Source organism: Poecilia formosa, unplaced genomic scaffold (genome assembly GCF_000485575.1).
Source record: "Poecilia formosa unplaced genomic scaffold, Poecilia_formosa-5.1.2 Scaffold683, whole genome shotgun sequence".
Classification (NCBI taxonomy): Eukaryota; Metazoa; Chordata; class Actinopteri; order Cyprinodontiformes; family Poeciliidae; genus Poecilia; species Poecilia formosa.
In genome coordinates, this window is record NW_006800622.1 from 52,878 (window position 1) to 67,532 (window position 14,655).

The 14,655-nt window shown below is 39.1% G+C and overlaps 2 protein-coding genes across 2 annotated transcripts; one reads left to right on the forward strand and one right to left on the reverse strand.

The window, feature by feature from the left end:
• The first annotated feature begins 1,316 nt into the window (after positions 1 to 1,316).
• On the forward strand, positions 1,317 to 9,478 carry LOC103130844 (carbohydrate sulfotransferase 8-like). The gene is made up of 4 exons (XM_007542356.2): positions 1,317 to 1,502; positions 4,849 to 5,023; positions 7,618 to 7,658; positions 8,414 to 9,478. Exons 2-4 carry the CDS (start codon positions 4,903 to 4,905, stop codon positions 9,401 to 9,403), a joined length of 1,152 nt encoding a protein of 383 aa, XP_007542418.1. The 5' UTR covers positions 1,317 to 1,502; positions 4,849 to 4,902; the 3' UTR covers positions 9,404 to 9,478.
• A 1,738-nt stretch (positions 9,479 to 11,216) lies between these two features.
• Positions 11,217 to 14,565, reverse strand: LOC103130851 (tryptophan 5-hydroxylase 2-like). Its single transcript, XM_016666226.1, has 3 exons — positions 14,441 to 14,565; positions 12,832 to 12,965; positions 11,217 to 12,291 (listed from the first exon to the last, which is right to left on the reverse strand). The coding sequence occupies exons 2-3, from the start codon at positions 12,933 to 12,935 to the stop codon at positions 12,117 to 12,119; spliced, it is 279 nt and encodes a 92-aa protein (XP_016521712.1). The 5' UTR covers positions 12,936 to 12,965; positions 14,441 to 14,565; the 3' UTR covers positions 11,217 to 12,116.
• Between the last annotated feature and the right edge of the window lie 90 nt (positions 14,566 to 14,655).

The window sequence follows — 14,655 nt, forward strand, 5'->3', positions numbered from 1 at the left end:
AAAATAAATTCCTGTAGTAGATTTTGTTGAAATAACTAACTTTTTCATGTATGTAGCTCTTTTGTTTAGCTAGACCAAAGATAAAAATAGCTCACATGGTCGTAAAGGTTGCTGACCTTTGACTTAACCCATAACCCCAAAAAGTTCTGGTCCTCCGCAGTTGGACCGGACCTGAGTCCAGAACAGATCCATCTGTCTTTAGAAGGTGACCGTCCCAAAAATGTCCCAAAAAGGCAAAAACATAAATAAAAAAAATAAACATACACACCCTCAGAAGCAGCTGCTCCTTCAGGCTGAAGCCAATTTAATAACGATCCGTGTTTGCACTTCCGGTTGCTGCTACAAAATAAAAGCCTCAAAGGTCGCTAGCATAAAAGTTTTCTAATTAGTTTGGATCTGGGCTCTGGTTCTGAGTTCAAAATGTATTTATTTTAACTAAGATAAAGTTTTCTAAAAAAAAAATCTTGTTACTTTATTTTAATCTTGTGGTTCTTGTAGTTTGAACCAGAGGTCAGCAGAGCGCCCAAAAATTGTACTCAAGTAAGAGTAGCTAACATGTTTTTACTCAAGTACAAACTGACCAAGAAATTACTCAAATAAGAGTAAAAAAAAGGTATTTTGTAAAAATAAAAATAAGACAAAAAGGTCACTCAAGTAGTGAGTTACTAATCTAAACATAAGTCTTTTTATATTTAAAAATTAAGTAATCAGACAGACCAAAATATAAAGTTGGAAATATTGGTATGTTAAAGATCAACATGAAAATAATTCATATGAATAATATCATTACTATGAATTAATTATTAATAAAATTAGAAAAAAGAACACTTTTTCCAATCCAATTTCATTCAATATAAAACCTACAAAACACTACAAGCATGTGTATGTGTTTGCTGAATTTGTGGTGAAAACAAGCTTGTTCTTTTTTTATTAATTAAATTATTCAAAGTGGGTAGAGTATCCTTGAATTTTACTCAAGTAAGGATGTAAATACTTCATAATGAAGTAGAAAGTACAGCCTCTTTAAAATACTCATAAGTATATATTTTCAAATGTTACTCAAGTAAATAATGTAACTTGTTACTACCCAACTCTGGTTTTAACACAATCTGTCTTACTATTATGGTTAATATTTCATATCTGGAATTGAATCGAACCAGTGAAGGAACCTGAATATTATTACAAGTTCTGAGAAGTTCTGGATCATCTGGAGGTCCAACTGTTTCAGATCTGCAGCGGATTTATGGAAACTGCCTGTTGAGTTTTATGATGAAGAGGCCGGTAGTGAACGTCCGGTTCGTGTCTTCTTCTCCTCTGTACCTTGATGTTCGGTTTGGTCCTCCGCTTAACTCCGGTTGTGGTCCGGAACTTTGGGCGTAATCGATCTGCTTCCAGCGGACTTGACATCAAACCGACACCGGTTCCTGGTTCTGACCCAGAGCGGAGCACCCGGCGGACAGGGTCCATGCCGGACCCGAACTTGGAGCCGATCCGGGATTCAGGTGAGTGTCAGGTTTGACCTGTTACTGAGGTTCGGTTCTCATCTGAATCAGCTAGAATAGGATCCAGCCCACTTTCCTGAAGCAGATTCTGTTGGACCTGACTGAGAGTTAAACCAGAGCAGCACCGCTTAAATTAATTTGTTGGAAAATAAATCGGTTTGATTTTGATTATAAGACAAATAAAAAAAAAAAAAAATAAGAAAACCAAAAAAATTTCAAAATCAAAAAATTTCCGGGTTTTTTTTCTTAAAATTGTAAACTTTTGAACTCAGAAATGTTAAGGTTTTTCTAGAATATTTCTGAGACTAATCTCAGAATTGCTAAGTTGTTTGGTATTTTACAGACCTTTTTTCTACCTACAATGACCATATGATTTTTGATAAAATAGAAAAATTAAATAAAAAATCTGCGGAACTACAGAACCTTGAAAACTGAATAAACCGACCTCATTATCAATCAAAAACTGAAACCACATATTATACAGAATCATCGCGCATAGTGATGCATTCTAAGCTTTTGTTTATTGTAATTTTAATATTTATGGTTAACAGATAGAAACCCAAAATTGAGTCACAGAAAATGAGAATATTTTAAAAAAAATTAATGGAAACTCAAAACACCTGGGTAATCCATCTGCACCGTTACAGGGAGCCACAAAAAGTCATTGCTGAAGAAGTTGGTTAGTTCTGTACTCGAGTAGAAACTGTCCAAGAAATTACTCAAATAAAAGTAAAAAGGTATTTTGTAAATAAATAAATAAATAAATAAATAAAATAAAAATAAGATAAAAAGGTCACTCAAGTAGTGAGTTACTGATCTAAACATAAGTCTTTTTAATTTAGTGGAAGGAGGAAGTGTGCTAGGAAAAGGTGCAACATCAACAGAGAGAACCTGTTTTGAGTTAAGTTGAAAAGTTTTGACTTTTCAAACTCAGCAATTTCCACAATTTTTTCTAGAAAGTTTCTGAGATTAATATCAAAATTCCTCATTTTTTTGGCAGAAATTTGCTCTTCCTTTTTTTTAAAACTGTCTCCAGTGGCCCTAATTTGTTGTACGAGGAGAAGTGGAGAGGAGCAGAATCCATGTGGTCTCCTGGTTCTGGTCCTCTAGGTTTTCTAAAGTCAATACAGCTGTCCACCAGGACATTTTACAGAGCATCATGCTTCTTCTTATATATGTTTTCGTTAGATAATTTGTCAGTTTGATCTCAAACTGATGAAGATCTCAGAACATCTCCAGGTTTCTATCTGGAGAAGTCTTTCCTGTCCCGTTTCAGAGGAATAAACTCCTGCAGGAATCCTCAGAGGGATCATCTCTCCCCAGCTGACTTCCTGTTTGTCTCAGTGAAACATGATCCGACTTGTTGCTGGTATCGGACTGGTGACCTGCAGTCTGTAAACATGTTGATGCATGGCTGAGACCTGCAGAGACTCGGGCCGAGTCTGAGTCCTGCCCTGATTCAGCTGTTTTTTGCCGCAGCTTTCTAACTTCCAGAAACCCAGATCGGTTCTGTCTCACCTCCTTCTAATTTTGGCTGAAAGATTTACTTTTCAGACATCTTATCGATCGACCAACAATTATTTGATAAGCAGCCTTTTTTCTCTTGATGGTAGAGTCTTAAGGAGCTTATCAAGTGTTTATATTTCAAAACAGAACCGGATAAAGTGCGTTTTCACCCCACACCGGACTCCGTTTGGACCGTTAGTCTTTTCCGTTCTCATAACCCCTCCGCCATCTTTGTTTCTGTATTAACGTTGTGCTTAAGGATGACTAGTGGCGCCCTCTGCTGAATGGAGGTCAAACTGCAACACTAAAAGAAGGTGTAAGAGAATGTCAGTGGTCAATCGATTAGAACTAATTTTAATCTAATAAACAATTAATCGTAAATAGATTCATTGCCAGCATCCTTAATCCATCTATCACAAACCTGTAAATATGCAGGTAACTCGATCCTGCAGAGCTGTTGTGGGTCAAAGGTCATGACTCTGTTAATTATTGAATGGAAACACTTCCATTTCCTGCAGGGAAACCTGGTGACCTCATAACCCACTTAAACAGCGAAGAAAGCAAAAACAGAAACTAGGAAAAAAAACTCCAAATATTGAATATTTTTTACTCAAATTTCCATGTTTTTCTAGAAATAAAATCTAAGACTCAAAATTTAGGAGTTTTTCTGGCAAATTTTTGACTCTTTAAACTCAAAAATTTGTAAGTTTTTTTCTCAAACATTACTAAGCTTAATCTAATTTTTTTTTGGCAGAATTTCAGTCCTTTTTTTCTGTCTGCAATGGTCCTAATATGCTGTTGTACAAATAGTACAATACTATCCGCCATTTTGTTTTTGTCATTTGTCCGGATGCATAGTACAAATATGCAGCCGTTTGTTCTGCGCATGTACGCTTTCACACGTCCGACTGGGAATTTGTAAACTAGTGGCTGAATCTCAATAAAAAATTTATAATTTCACAGAACATTTTTTAAACTCATCAAATTGTTATCACTGTCATATTTCTTCATCATCCAGCTTGTGCATGTGACTCTGCTTTATTATCAGATTTTTGTGACCATCTCGTTCCTCCAGAGGTAAAACGTTCAGATTTCCGAATCAGGAATCCTCAAGCAGATTAATGCGGTTAACGGCTGCATGTTGCAGAAGCGATCTGATTTCACCTCCTCCGTTTCTGTATTTGCGGATAAAAATAACCTGAAGCACTCTGATCTATAAATATGTCCCAGTTGGGCTCCACTCCAAGCTGATGGAGCCACAGGCAGGCAGGAAGAGACCAGAGGATCCAACAAAACGCTGGAAACATCCTCAGAGCGTTTAGGAGAAGTTTCTGGGATACACTGCAAAATACAAAGTCTAACCAAGTATTTCTGGTCTAGTTTCTAATGGAAATATTTTGAAATAAGACAAAACTAACTTACAGGTAAATTTCAAGCAAGGCAGGAGCTTGTTTTACATAAATAGTTTCTTCATATTGATAAAAAGTTTCACTGGCTGATTATTTAATTTGAAAGATGTATTACACTTGATTGTTAACCGGAGTAGCAAAAAATGTAAGATAATAAAGAAAGCGTAAACTAAAGGAATGCGGTTGTTGAATTTTAAGTATAAAACATTTATTTTCTAATTTAAAAAAGGAATTTAATTATTTGTTTATTTGCATTTTTTAATGTATTTATAATAATGTATAAAATGTTTAAGTGGTTAAATGAAAAATCTGCAGAATGTGCCAATTTTTTTATTTATTAATGATTAATCACTGGAATAATTGATTAATCGATTACTAAAATAGTCGTTAACTGCAGCTGTTGTGACCCAGGTGTGACCTTCTATCCTCAGGTTCTGCGGCTGACCCGGAACCAGCCGGTGGGACTGTAGGGCTCTGTGAGGAGGATGAAACTCCTCCGCTCGCGGCCTCGCCTCCGTTGGTGTCTGCTTCTCCTGGGAGTCGGGTCGCTGCTGCTTCTGGTCCTCCTGCAACATCTCACTGACTCCATGCAGCAACAGAACCCAGGTCGGTGTTGTCGGGTCGGCTGGTCTGGGGTCAGTTTGAGTGAGGCTGTGAAACTGCTTCTTGTTTGTTAAAAGATTAATTTCCTGCTCCTTCTTCTTCATCTGATAACTAAAGTTGGAAAGTCTAATTCATGCAGTCTAATTCATACAGAAATACCTCCTGGGATTCGAACCCAGAACCTTCTTTCTGCCCCATATAAAAATTTCTTGCAGTTATGTAGCTGCAGAGCCCTCAGATGTGATAATTAAGCACTTCTGGATTTTAAAAGCAGAGATTTAACGACTTGAAGGAAGGATGATAATCCAAAGTAATCTTGAAGCTGCAGCAGAAGTTTACAGCTCTTTAAGTGGGCCGGGTGGAGCTCAGAGTTTGCACCTGTAATTAAGCTCCAGCTTCACCTGATTCCCACTCATTAACTCCCTCTGTGGAGTTGGACTGCGTCCATGACGACAGCGATCATGGTGAAAGTAAACAAAGTGGCATGCATTACAGTCTGCAGCTACGATAAACCTTGGAAGATGGTGGATATTAGTCTAAAACTGCAGCTCCAGATGCATGACCATGATTGGTCGGCTGCTGTTTCACCGGTGAGAATTAAACTGGAACTGATGCGGTCAGAGAATCTGCCTGCCTGGTTTACAGTCTGGACTGGTTTTAAAAACCAACCTACATGTTAACATCTGGACCTGATTCACTTCCTGAAACAGTCACACTGCAAAAACACTAAATCTTACCAAAGAAGTAATTTTGGTCTAGTTTCTGGTGGAAATATCTTCGTACATTTGAAGTAAGACAAAACTCAACTTTTCAACAAGAAACTGGAGCTTGCAAATGATGGTATATAAAAAAATATTTGCACGAGAAACTACCAAAAATACTCGGCTGAGTGGAGACAAAGCTTGGGGCCAGACGATATTTCAGGAGGATTTCTGATCTATTTCTGCTTCTTGCCCCGTTTTTCTGCGCCCACCCTGTCCCTGTGGACCCCCCTCCCTGCGCTCCGTGTCTCTTATGATTTATTAAAAAAAACTACAGCTGCTCCGTCCAAACTCTCTGATCTGTTAACGATGGTGTTTACAGAAATATGAGGTGTGAGACTGATGAGGTGGACTGATCACCTGATCGTTGTTGTTAATCGGATCACTTGAGGGGAAAATGAAGGTGTTGAGTCCTCTGGCATGAAATAACAGCAACTTGTCACTTCCTGGTTTGCTACTGCAGAGTCACATGAAGGTTTTTCTCATGTTTCTGCAGCACTTGGGTCAAAACCTCATCGCAGAGGGAAACTGAAACATCCAGAGCTCATACAAATAAACACAGCATCTAAAGCAAATTATAAGGGCTAAAATGTGGATAGAGCATGTGAAGAAGAAACATGTGCACCTGGAGCAAATGTGCTATGGAATATGTCTAACGGATCATGTGAACCCAGCACATGTGGAGCAGGACATTTACAAAACAGCACGAATAGCAGAAAATATCAAATACACAATGTAGAGCAGAACATGTGCAGATGGAACATGTGCAGATACAAAATTGAATATGTTTAACGGAACATGTGAACCCGGCACATTTTCTGCCTCAGATGTTCCACCTCGAAGTTTATTGTGCACATTTGAAGCGGATAATATGTGCAGCTGGAACATGTGGAGCTGGTACAAATTAATACAAAATGTGAAGAAGAAATTGTGGATTGGAACATGTGCAGCGGAAAACGTAGAACAGAAATTGTGAAGCTGTTACAAATTAGTACAACATGTGGAGCAGAACATGTGCAAGTTAATATTTATTAGGATCCACGATAGTTTCCAGCGAAGTGGTTACTAAATCTTCCTAACTGAGACAAAAACAAGACATTTCAACAGTAACATATAATAATTAATAAATTATAATTGACATGTAATATCACAAAGTTGGTCAGATGTCACATTTTTTACAAATTACACATAAACCGAGATTTAAATAATAATAAAAAAGATTTCAATGCTCTTTTAAACGAAACTGTGTTTTTTAAACATTATTATTCCTTTAATCTGTAGACAAGTAACACGTTTAACTTTTTACAATTAATTTAGTCTCATAACAGAATCTAGTAAAATAATTCAGGGCCTCTGTTTATAAATATGAGTAAATTATACTGCAACATAACACTTAATGGGTCACATAGCATGTAGAATAGAGCATGTGAAGTAAAATGTGTGGAATAGAAAATCTGTAGCTGTAAAATAAGGATGTGATGCTGGTCCGGTTCTGTTCTGAATATGGTTCCTGTGGATGGTTCTGGATGATTCCTCCTGAGGAATTAAATTGTTCTCCACCTTCCTCATCCCCTCCATCCATGTTTTATTGATGTTCGCCTCATGAATATTTGAAAATCTGCCAGTGTGACTGGAAAGTATCATGAGAGAGCTTTTAGAGAATGTGCGTTGTCACATCACTGAGGCAGCAGAACCTCTGCAGCTTCATTTTTATTTCATCAGAACGACTCACTGACACCGAACCAGAACCAGAACCAGACAGAGCTTCCGTCACGCAGACATGAAGAGCAACAGCTAAAACTCAGACATATTCAACTCTTTGTTCTGCTGTTTCAGGTGTTCCTGTCCTGGAGGCTCCGACGTGGCCTGAACGGAAGGTAACTATGGCGCCACAGCACCACCTGCTGGATATCTGCAACATTACAGCAGCATCAAAAACTGATAAATTAATAGGTTATTTATTGTTCTTTATTTTTCTGGGGGAATTTTGACATTTTTGTGCAATTCCTGCGGCAAGATGCTGAATATCTGTACAACCTAAATATGTATGTATAGTACGATGGAGTATTGGGCATAACAAATAAAGAAAAATAAAACTGAGAATAAAGTAGCATTACAAGGATAAAGTTAAAATAATATGAGATAGAAGTCGTAGCTTAATTACAATTGTATTAATATTAAAATTACTTTAATATCGTATTATTTCGACTTTATTTTCGTACGACTTTATTCTCAAATTACTTCATTCTCATAATGACTTTATTCTCATACTATTTTGACTATTTTCATAAGATCTAACGCCACTCTATTTTGTTTACGTTTGGTCAAGAAGGAAGTTACGGTCGGTGTCTTCGTAGGTTTTTGTGTTGTTTCCTTCAGTGGTTCTTGGTGCAGCGCCACCACAGGCGAGGAGGGGAACTTTTTTTTTTTTAAGAGTTTAGTTTATTTGACACAGTGAAGCGTGAAAGCGAAGCGCAGTAGCTGAAAATGTAACAAACGTTTTAGTTTCAAACTGGGTCTACTGGACTGTCAGGTGTGAAAACTCTCTTAAGTTCCTGCTGCAGTTTCACTCTGGATCAGAAGTTCTGGCATCTGGTTTTTACTCTGGTTGTGGTTCTGTTCTGTGTTTCAGGTTCCGTCCTGGCAAACTAAAGACATCTCTGCTGGACTTTTCCCCGGCTTCCCGCCTGTCCTCCATCTTTGTTCAGACCCGTTGCTAGGCAACAAGCAGCCAGTCACTAAGCGCCACAGGAAGCTGCTGCTGAAGGGCGCCCCCTCTGGAGGTTCTACGGCACTGAGGACGCAGCGGACTCGGCACCGCCAGCTGAACGGCGTCTGCTCTAAGTACCAGCCGGTCCGCCGAAAGCAGCGGGTCAGGCTGCAGCAGGTGTCCCGGCTTTACGTGGAGGACCGGTTCCGGCTGCTGTACTGTGAGGTGCCGAAAGCCGGCTGCTCCAACTGGAAACGGGTCCTGATGGTTCTGGCAGGCATAGCCCGATCCACTCAGGATATTCCTCACGATGCAGCTCATTACAGCAACCAGCTGCGGCGGCTGGACAGCTACGATCGGGCCGGTATCGCCGAGAGACTCCGAACCTACACCAAGGTTCTTTTCGTCAGGGAGCCCTTCGAGCGGCTCGTCTCGGCCTTCCGGGACAAGTTTGAAAGTCCGAACTCCTACTATCATCCCGTGTTCGGACGGGCCATCATTTCCAGGTACCGGGCCAACGCCTCAGGGTCGGCTCTGAAAACCGGCGCCGGCGTCACTTTCAGGGAGTTCGTTCAGTACCTGCTGGACGCGCAGCGACCCGTAGGGATGGACATCCACTGGGAGCGGGTCAGCCAGCTCTGCAGCCCGTGTCTGATCCACTACGACTTCATTGGGAAGATCGAGAGCCTGCAGGAGGACGCCGACTTCCTGCTGCGCGGCATCGGCGCTCCGGGAAACCTCACTTTCCCGGACTTCAAGGACAGGAACCCGCGGGCGAAGCGGACCTCGTCCAGAATCACGCAGGATTATTTCTCCCAGCTGAACCGCACCGAGAGGCAGAAGGTGTTTGAGTTTTACTACAGGGACTACCTGATGTTCAGCTACCCCAAACCGTTCCCTGACCTCCACTGACTGAAAGGGGCAGTATCATGTAAAATCAACTTTTTTACCTTTTCATCATTTTATAATATTATTCCCCAATCAAAAATATACATGGAGTGTTGCTTTGATTCTTTCATGCATGTTTGAGAAATCCTTTAATCTCCATGGCAACCATTCAGCTATGCAAAACACCTGGGTGGACCTAGCCCTGCCAGGGCGAAGCTCCTCCCTACAGCAGCAGTTTCTACACAGAGAATGGAGCTCCAACTTTTAAAACATTTAATTCACTACTTGTAATCAAAGTAAAATCGTCAAACTTAATTTATTTACGTCTGTTCAACATAAGATATTAAATATATTTAGTTGAATAAACTCAATTTGATTACTTGTAAAAAAAAAAATTCTTAAGTTGGATCACTTGTTTTCTTATTTCAGTGTAAGCTTCCCAGCTCTTGCATTACAAAGAAGCCCTTCACTGCGGCTCCTTCAGACTAGCCAGTAGCAATTAGCAAACACCTGGTAAAACTGTGCATAAGCTGAGCTCATTAAATTAGCTACTGATCACCGCAATGCTGATAAAAATGTATAAAAATGTTGCCAATAATAATTTTTATAACAACTGAAGGTCACATACTTGATTATGCTACAAATTGGCACCATGTGCCTGGAAAAAACATAATACTGGCCCTTTAATGGATGGTCTGAACTGAGATTTGTTCTGAGCCCAGAACCAGACAGTCCCTGGACTTTCCCTCAGGTTTTCTGTCGTTGATAGCAGAATTCGATCAGATAGCTGGCCAAAGCTTGGACCTGGATTAAAGGTAAAGGCTGATAATAAGATCAATGGATCGATTGGGTCCTTCAGGAACATTCACAGATCTGGACCTGCCGATCCAACTCCACATTCTCCCTGTTCACTCATTTAGACGTGAAGCTGATCACATCAGATTCCTCTCTGAGCCTTCATGGACAAAATGCAGCCGATTTTGTATTTTATACACAAGTTAAATATTTAATTAGCAAGCTAATTTAGATAACTAAATATTTAGTTTACAAACTTTAATATTTAGCTTGCTAATATTTAGCTTGCTAATATTTAGCACCTAAACTACTAAATATTGGGAGTTTACCAATATTTAGAGGGTAAACTAAATATTTAGCTACTAAATATTTAATATATAATTTTAGCTAAATGTTTAGATAAAATGACAACTAGGAAGATAAAGAGACAAAAAGCTGAATATACTTTAAGTCATGCTTGTAAAATCCCCCAACGTTAAACACTCGCACTGTAAGGAGTGAATTTCAGGCTCCGGTTCTTAAATGAGTCCTTGTTTATGTTTTTACCACCAGCTTTAACACTGCCATCACAACACCATGTGTTTCTCAATAAACCTGAGTGTTTTTAAAATGTCCAGGTTGTGTTTTTATCCTGAAACTCTTCTGCTCCGTCTCCCACAGAGCCATCATGAAACCGATGCTTCAGGTCTGATAAAAATCGAGTCTGCATTTCTCCAAGCTTTCATGAATTAAGAGTTGGCGAATATAGAGCATGCACACAGAAAATAAACTGATCCAGAAGTGCTTTTTATGTTAGAGAAGTAAGAAGTAAATTCTCATAATTTTATTTCATTTTTTTCCTAATAGTCATATGAAAGAAAGCGTACAGTTAGTTGCAGGAAAAGTTCAGCCGATTGTCTAGGAAAAAGTCCTGATGTGTTTCCTAGAAACCAGAACTGATCCACAGAAGTTGGGGCGTGGTTGAGGATGATGATGGTCTGATCAGTTTGCTTCCTAACTTAATGATCTCTTTACTGATAATCAGTTAAAGAAAGAGACTTCCTGAGTGTGGAGGATTCTTCACTTTATTCTGACAGCTTGGACTCAGTTACAGGAGACATTTGACATGAGCAGAGCGGACATCAACTGGATGAAATCAGACGTTTGGACGTTAGAAATGCTGGACGGAGGTTTTTACAGATACTTGAAGCAGCTTGATAATCTGAGAGACTGAAGTCAGAACCTCTGATTGGATCGATCAGAGCTCCTGCACTTCAAAAACACAAAATTTTACTAAGTATTTTGATCAACTTTCAAATCCAAATATCTTAGTACACTTGAAATAAGACAAATGTAACTTAGAAGTACATTTTAAACAGGATATAGGAGATTGTTTAAAGTCAATAAAAACATACTAGTGGTGGATTATTTCACTTATGGAAAAATGTCTTGTCATATATTCAAGATGTGTCGATATAAAGGAATTATTTTTGTAATACAGGTAGAGGAGCACTGACTGCAGTTGTCTGGCAGATCGCTGATTATCGATCTTTAAAAATCCTGACCTTCCAATTCCAAATTTGGCCAATAATGATTTTTGTCTGAAATGTTGCTAAATGTAGCAAGAAGTTGTTGAATTGGCAACAGTGGGTTGACCATCGTTAACATGACCTGATGGGCTTGTCTGTCGGTCAAACCTCTCACTGCAGGGCAGAAGAGGACAGCGGCTGATTTTTAGATCTTTGCTGAGGTTGATAAGATCACTGATCTACCAAAATTAAGGAAATCTGAGCCAATTTATCAGTGCAAATATTAAATACAGGCTTCTATATCTTGCTGAAAAGTAACTTATAAGTTCATTTTGCCTTATTTCAAGTGTACTAAGATATTTGAACTAGAAACCAGATCAAAAATACTTGGTAATATTTAGTATTTCTGCAGTGTGGTAGGGTTTGCATCGGCCTTAGATGCCCAGGTAGGTGTTCATCTTGCCGAGGGCGTCGCAGACCGTGGTGAGGTCGCTGCGCAGGTCCTGCACCACGTTCTCGATGCTGCGCGTGTCTTTTAGCAGATCCACGCTCTGCGTATATGGGTTGTAGTACACAGAGAACGGCCTCTTTATGGATTTGGCGAATTCTCTGCAAGATAAAAAAAAACCGGACACGTCTGGAATATTTTTGCTCCTGAATCAACAGTCAGGTTTTACAGTTTCAGAGCAAAATAAAAAAGATTTGAAAGAAACACCATCAGAATCACAATGGTATCATTAGCTTAACTCTGGTTGGTTTTGGAGTGAAGGATTTCTTTATGGTGAAATTAAAACTAGATGTTTTAGTTATGTCTCATAGTGTACACTGCAAAAACATAAAATCTTACCAAGTATTTTTGGTCTAGTTTCTAGAAATATCTAAGTTCACTTGAAATAAGATCAAACTAACTTACAAGTAACTTTTCAGCGAGATATAGGAGCTTGTCTTAAGTAAATAATTCCTTAATATTGATTTTAAAAAAATAGTAATTGTTCCACTGACAGATTATTTCACTTAAAACAAGAGATGTTTCTCATGTTAAGATTTTATGTTTTTTTGCAGTTTTTATGTTTTTTGTTATTCGATGCTCAACTCCTCCAGCGTTTTCATCAGTGTGTTTTCTACTTGTTTGTGTGTTTTGTTGTTTACCTCATCTTTTCCTTGGCCTCCTCGAAACTCTCAGAGACAAAATAAACATCCTGGAAGGTGGTGATTAGACACTCCTGGTTGCAGGTGGTCTTTGGGTCAAACATCTTCACACAGGCTTTATCAGACAGAGCATGCTGGGAAAAAACAGTCTGATCAATTATCTAACCATTAATAGGTTCCCAACTTTTTTAATATAAAAGAAAAGAAGAGATCCAAGAACAGAACCCAGAGGAACTCCACATATTATAAAATGGATGCAGTTTTCTGCAGCACAAAGTCACAATCCTAAACCTGTTTACAATGTGCGTGTGTGTGTGTGTGTGTGTGTCTGTGTGCGCGGGTGTGTGCGCGTTTGTTTGTAATACCTTGTGGGGATGATTTTCCTGATACATACTACATTGTGGGGACCAATTGCTCCTTGTAGGGACCGAAGCCTGGTCCCCACAAGGGGAAACCCTGTTTTGGGGTCAGGGGTCAGAGTTAGGACTAAGGTGTGAATTGAGTTTTGGTTAGGGTTAGGTATGTGATGGTTAGGGTTAGGAAAAGGGTAAAGGTAAGGTTTAGGCTGTAGAAATGAATGGAAGTCAATGGAAAGTCCCCACAAAGATAGCCACGCAAACGTGCGTGTGTGTGTGTGTGTGTGTGTGTGTGTGTGTTAGTACATGTGGTTTAGCAGGACATTTCGACAGAATACACACAGCACTAGCAGGACATTTTGAATTAACACGACAGGAGCGGTGTCCTGCTAATTTTGACAAAAATCTAAAAGCGCAGAAAGTTTTCTATTGGTCCAATAACCCCCAAAATGCAAAAAAACCCGAGATATCCGTTTAATACACATAAATCTGATTTTGTGTGTAATCTGTGTATCACCACAGTGCCCCCTATGGCAGGTTTGTGTAATAGCAGGACCTCATGAATATTCACACAAGCTCTTATTCTGATTGGTTGTCTCCCGGAACCTGCTAAGGTCTGCCAGAAGGTACTGCTAATTATTACAGTGTCTTTCTAATTCACGGGTTGCTGTTTACACACATGAATTGTGTGTAAATTGCCAACTCTTACACTGGGGATGAGTTGGAAATATGATTACTCTGTGCTATAAGACTGAATATATTATAAAGGTTAGTTGGATGCTTAAACCCAACCTTTTGTTCAACCTTGGAATGTATGGGGCACCTAAAAATATACAGAAATTAATATATATTTTGATTAAATATTGTTTATTTAAAATATTATGAATAATAAATGTGTGGAATAAGTGCATGGATTAAAAGAAATAAAAACCAGAAGAGAGCAATTTTTCCACCAAACTACTTTTGCGCTCCACTGCTAACAGTTTGTTGATTCTGGTCTGCTCTGCATCCTCAGAACCAGAACCAAGCATTTTGAAGCAGAATTTAGCTTCAATGCACCACAAATCTTGAATAAACTTCCAGAAAAATGCAACACAGCTGAATTCCCTTAAATCAAGGCTAAAAACACACCGATTTACAGTTGTTTCTGGATCTTAATCAATGGTACATGTATCAATATATTTTATGTATATGATTTTAATTTTGAAGATACTTTGGACGTATGTATGTGTGTGTGTGTGTGTGCGTCCCACCCTGAGCTCTCCGATGGATGACAGTAATCCCGCTCCATAAGCTCTGAGCTGACCGTCCTGTTTGCAGAGTCCAAACTCGATGGTGAAGAAATAACACTGAAACAGAAACGCCAGCTGTCAGTCAGTGTTTTTGGAGAGCAGCGCCACCCTCGGGTCATTCAGTGTAACTGCAGTTAGTCAGTGATGACCTATGCTGAACCACTGAGTCACATGAC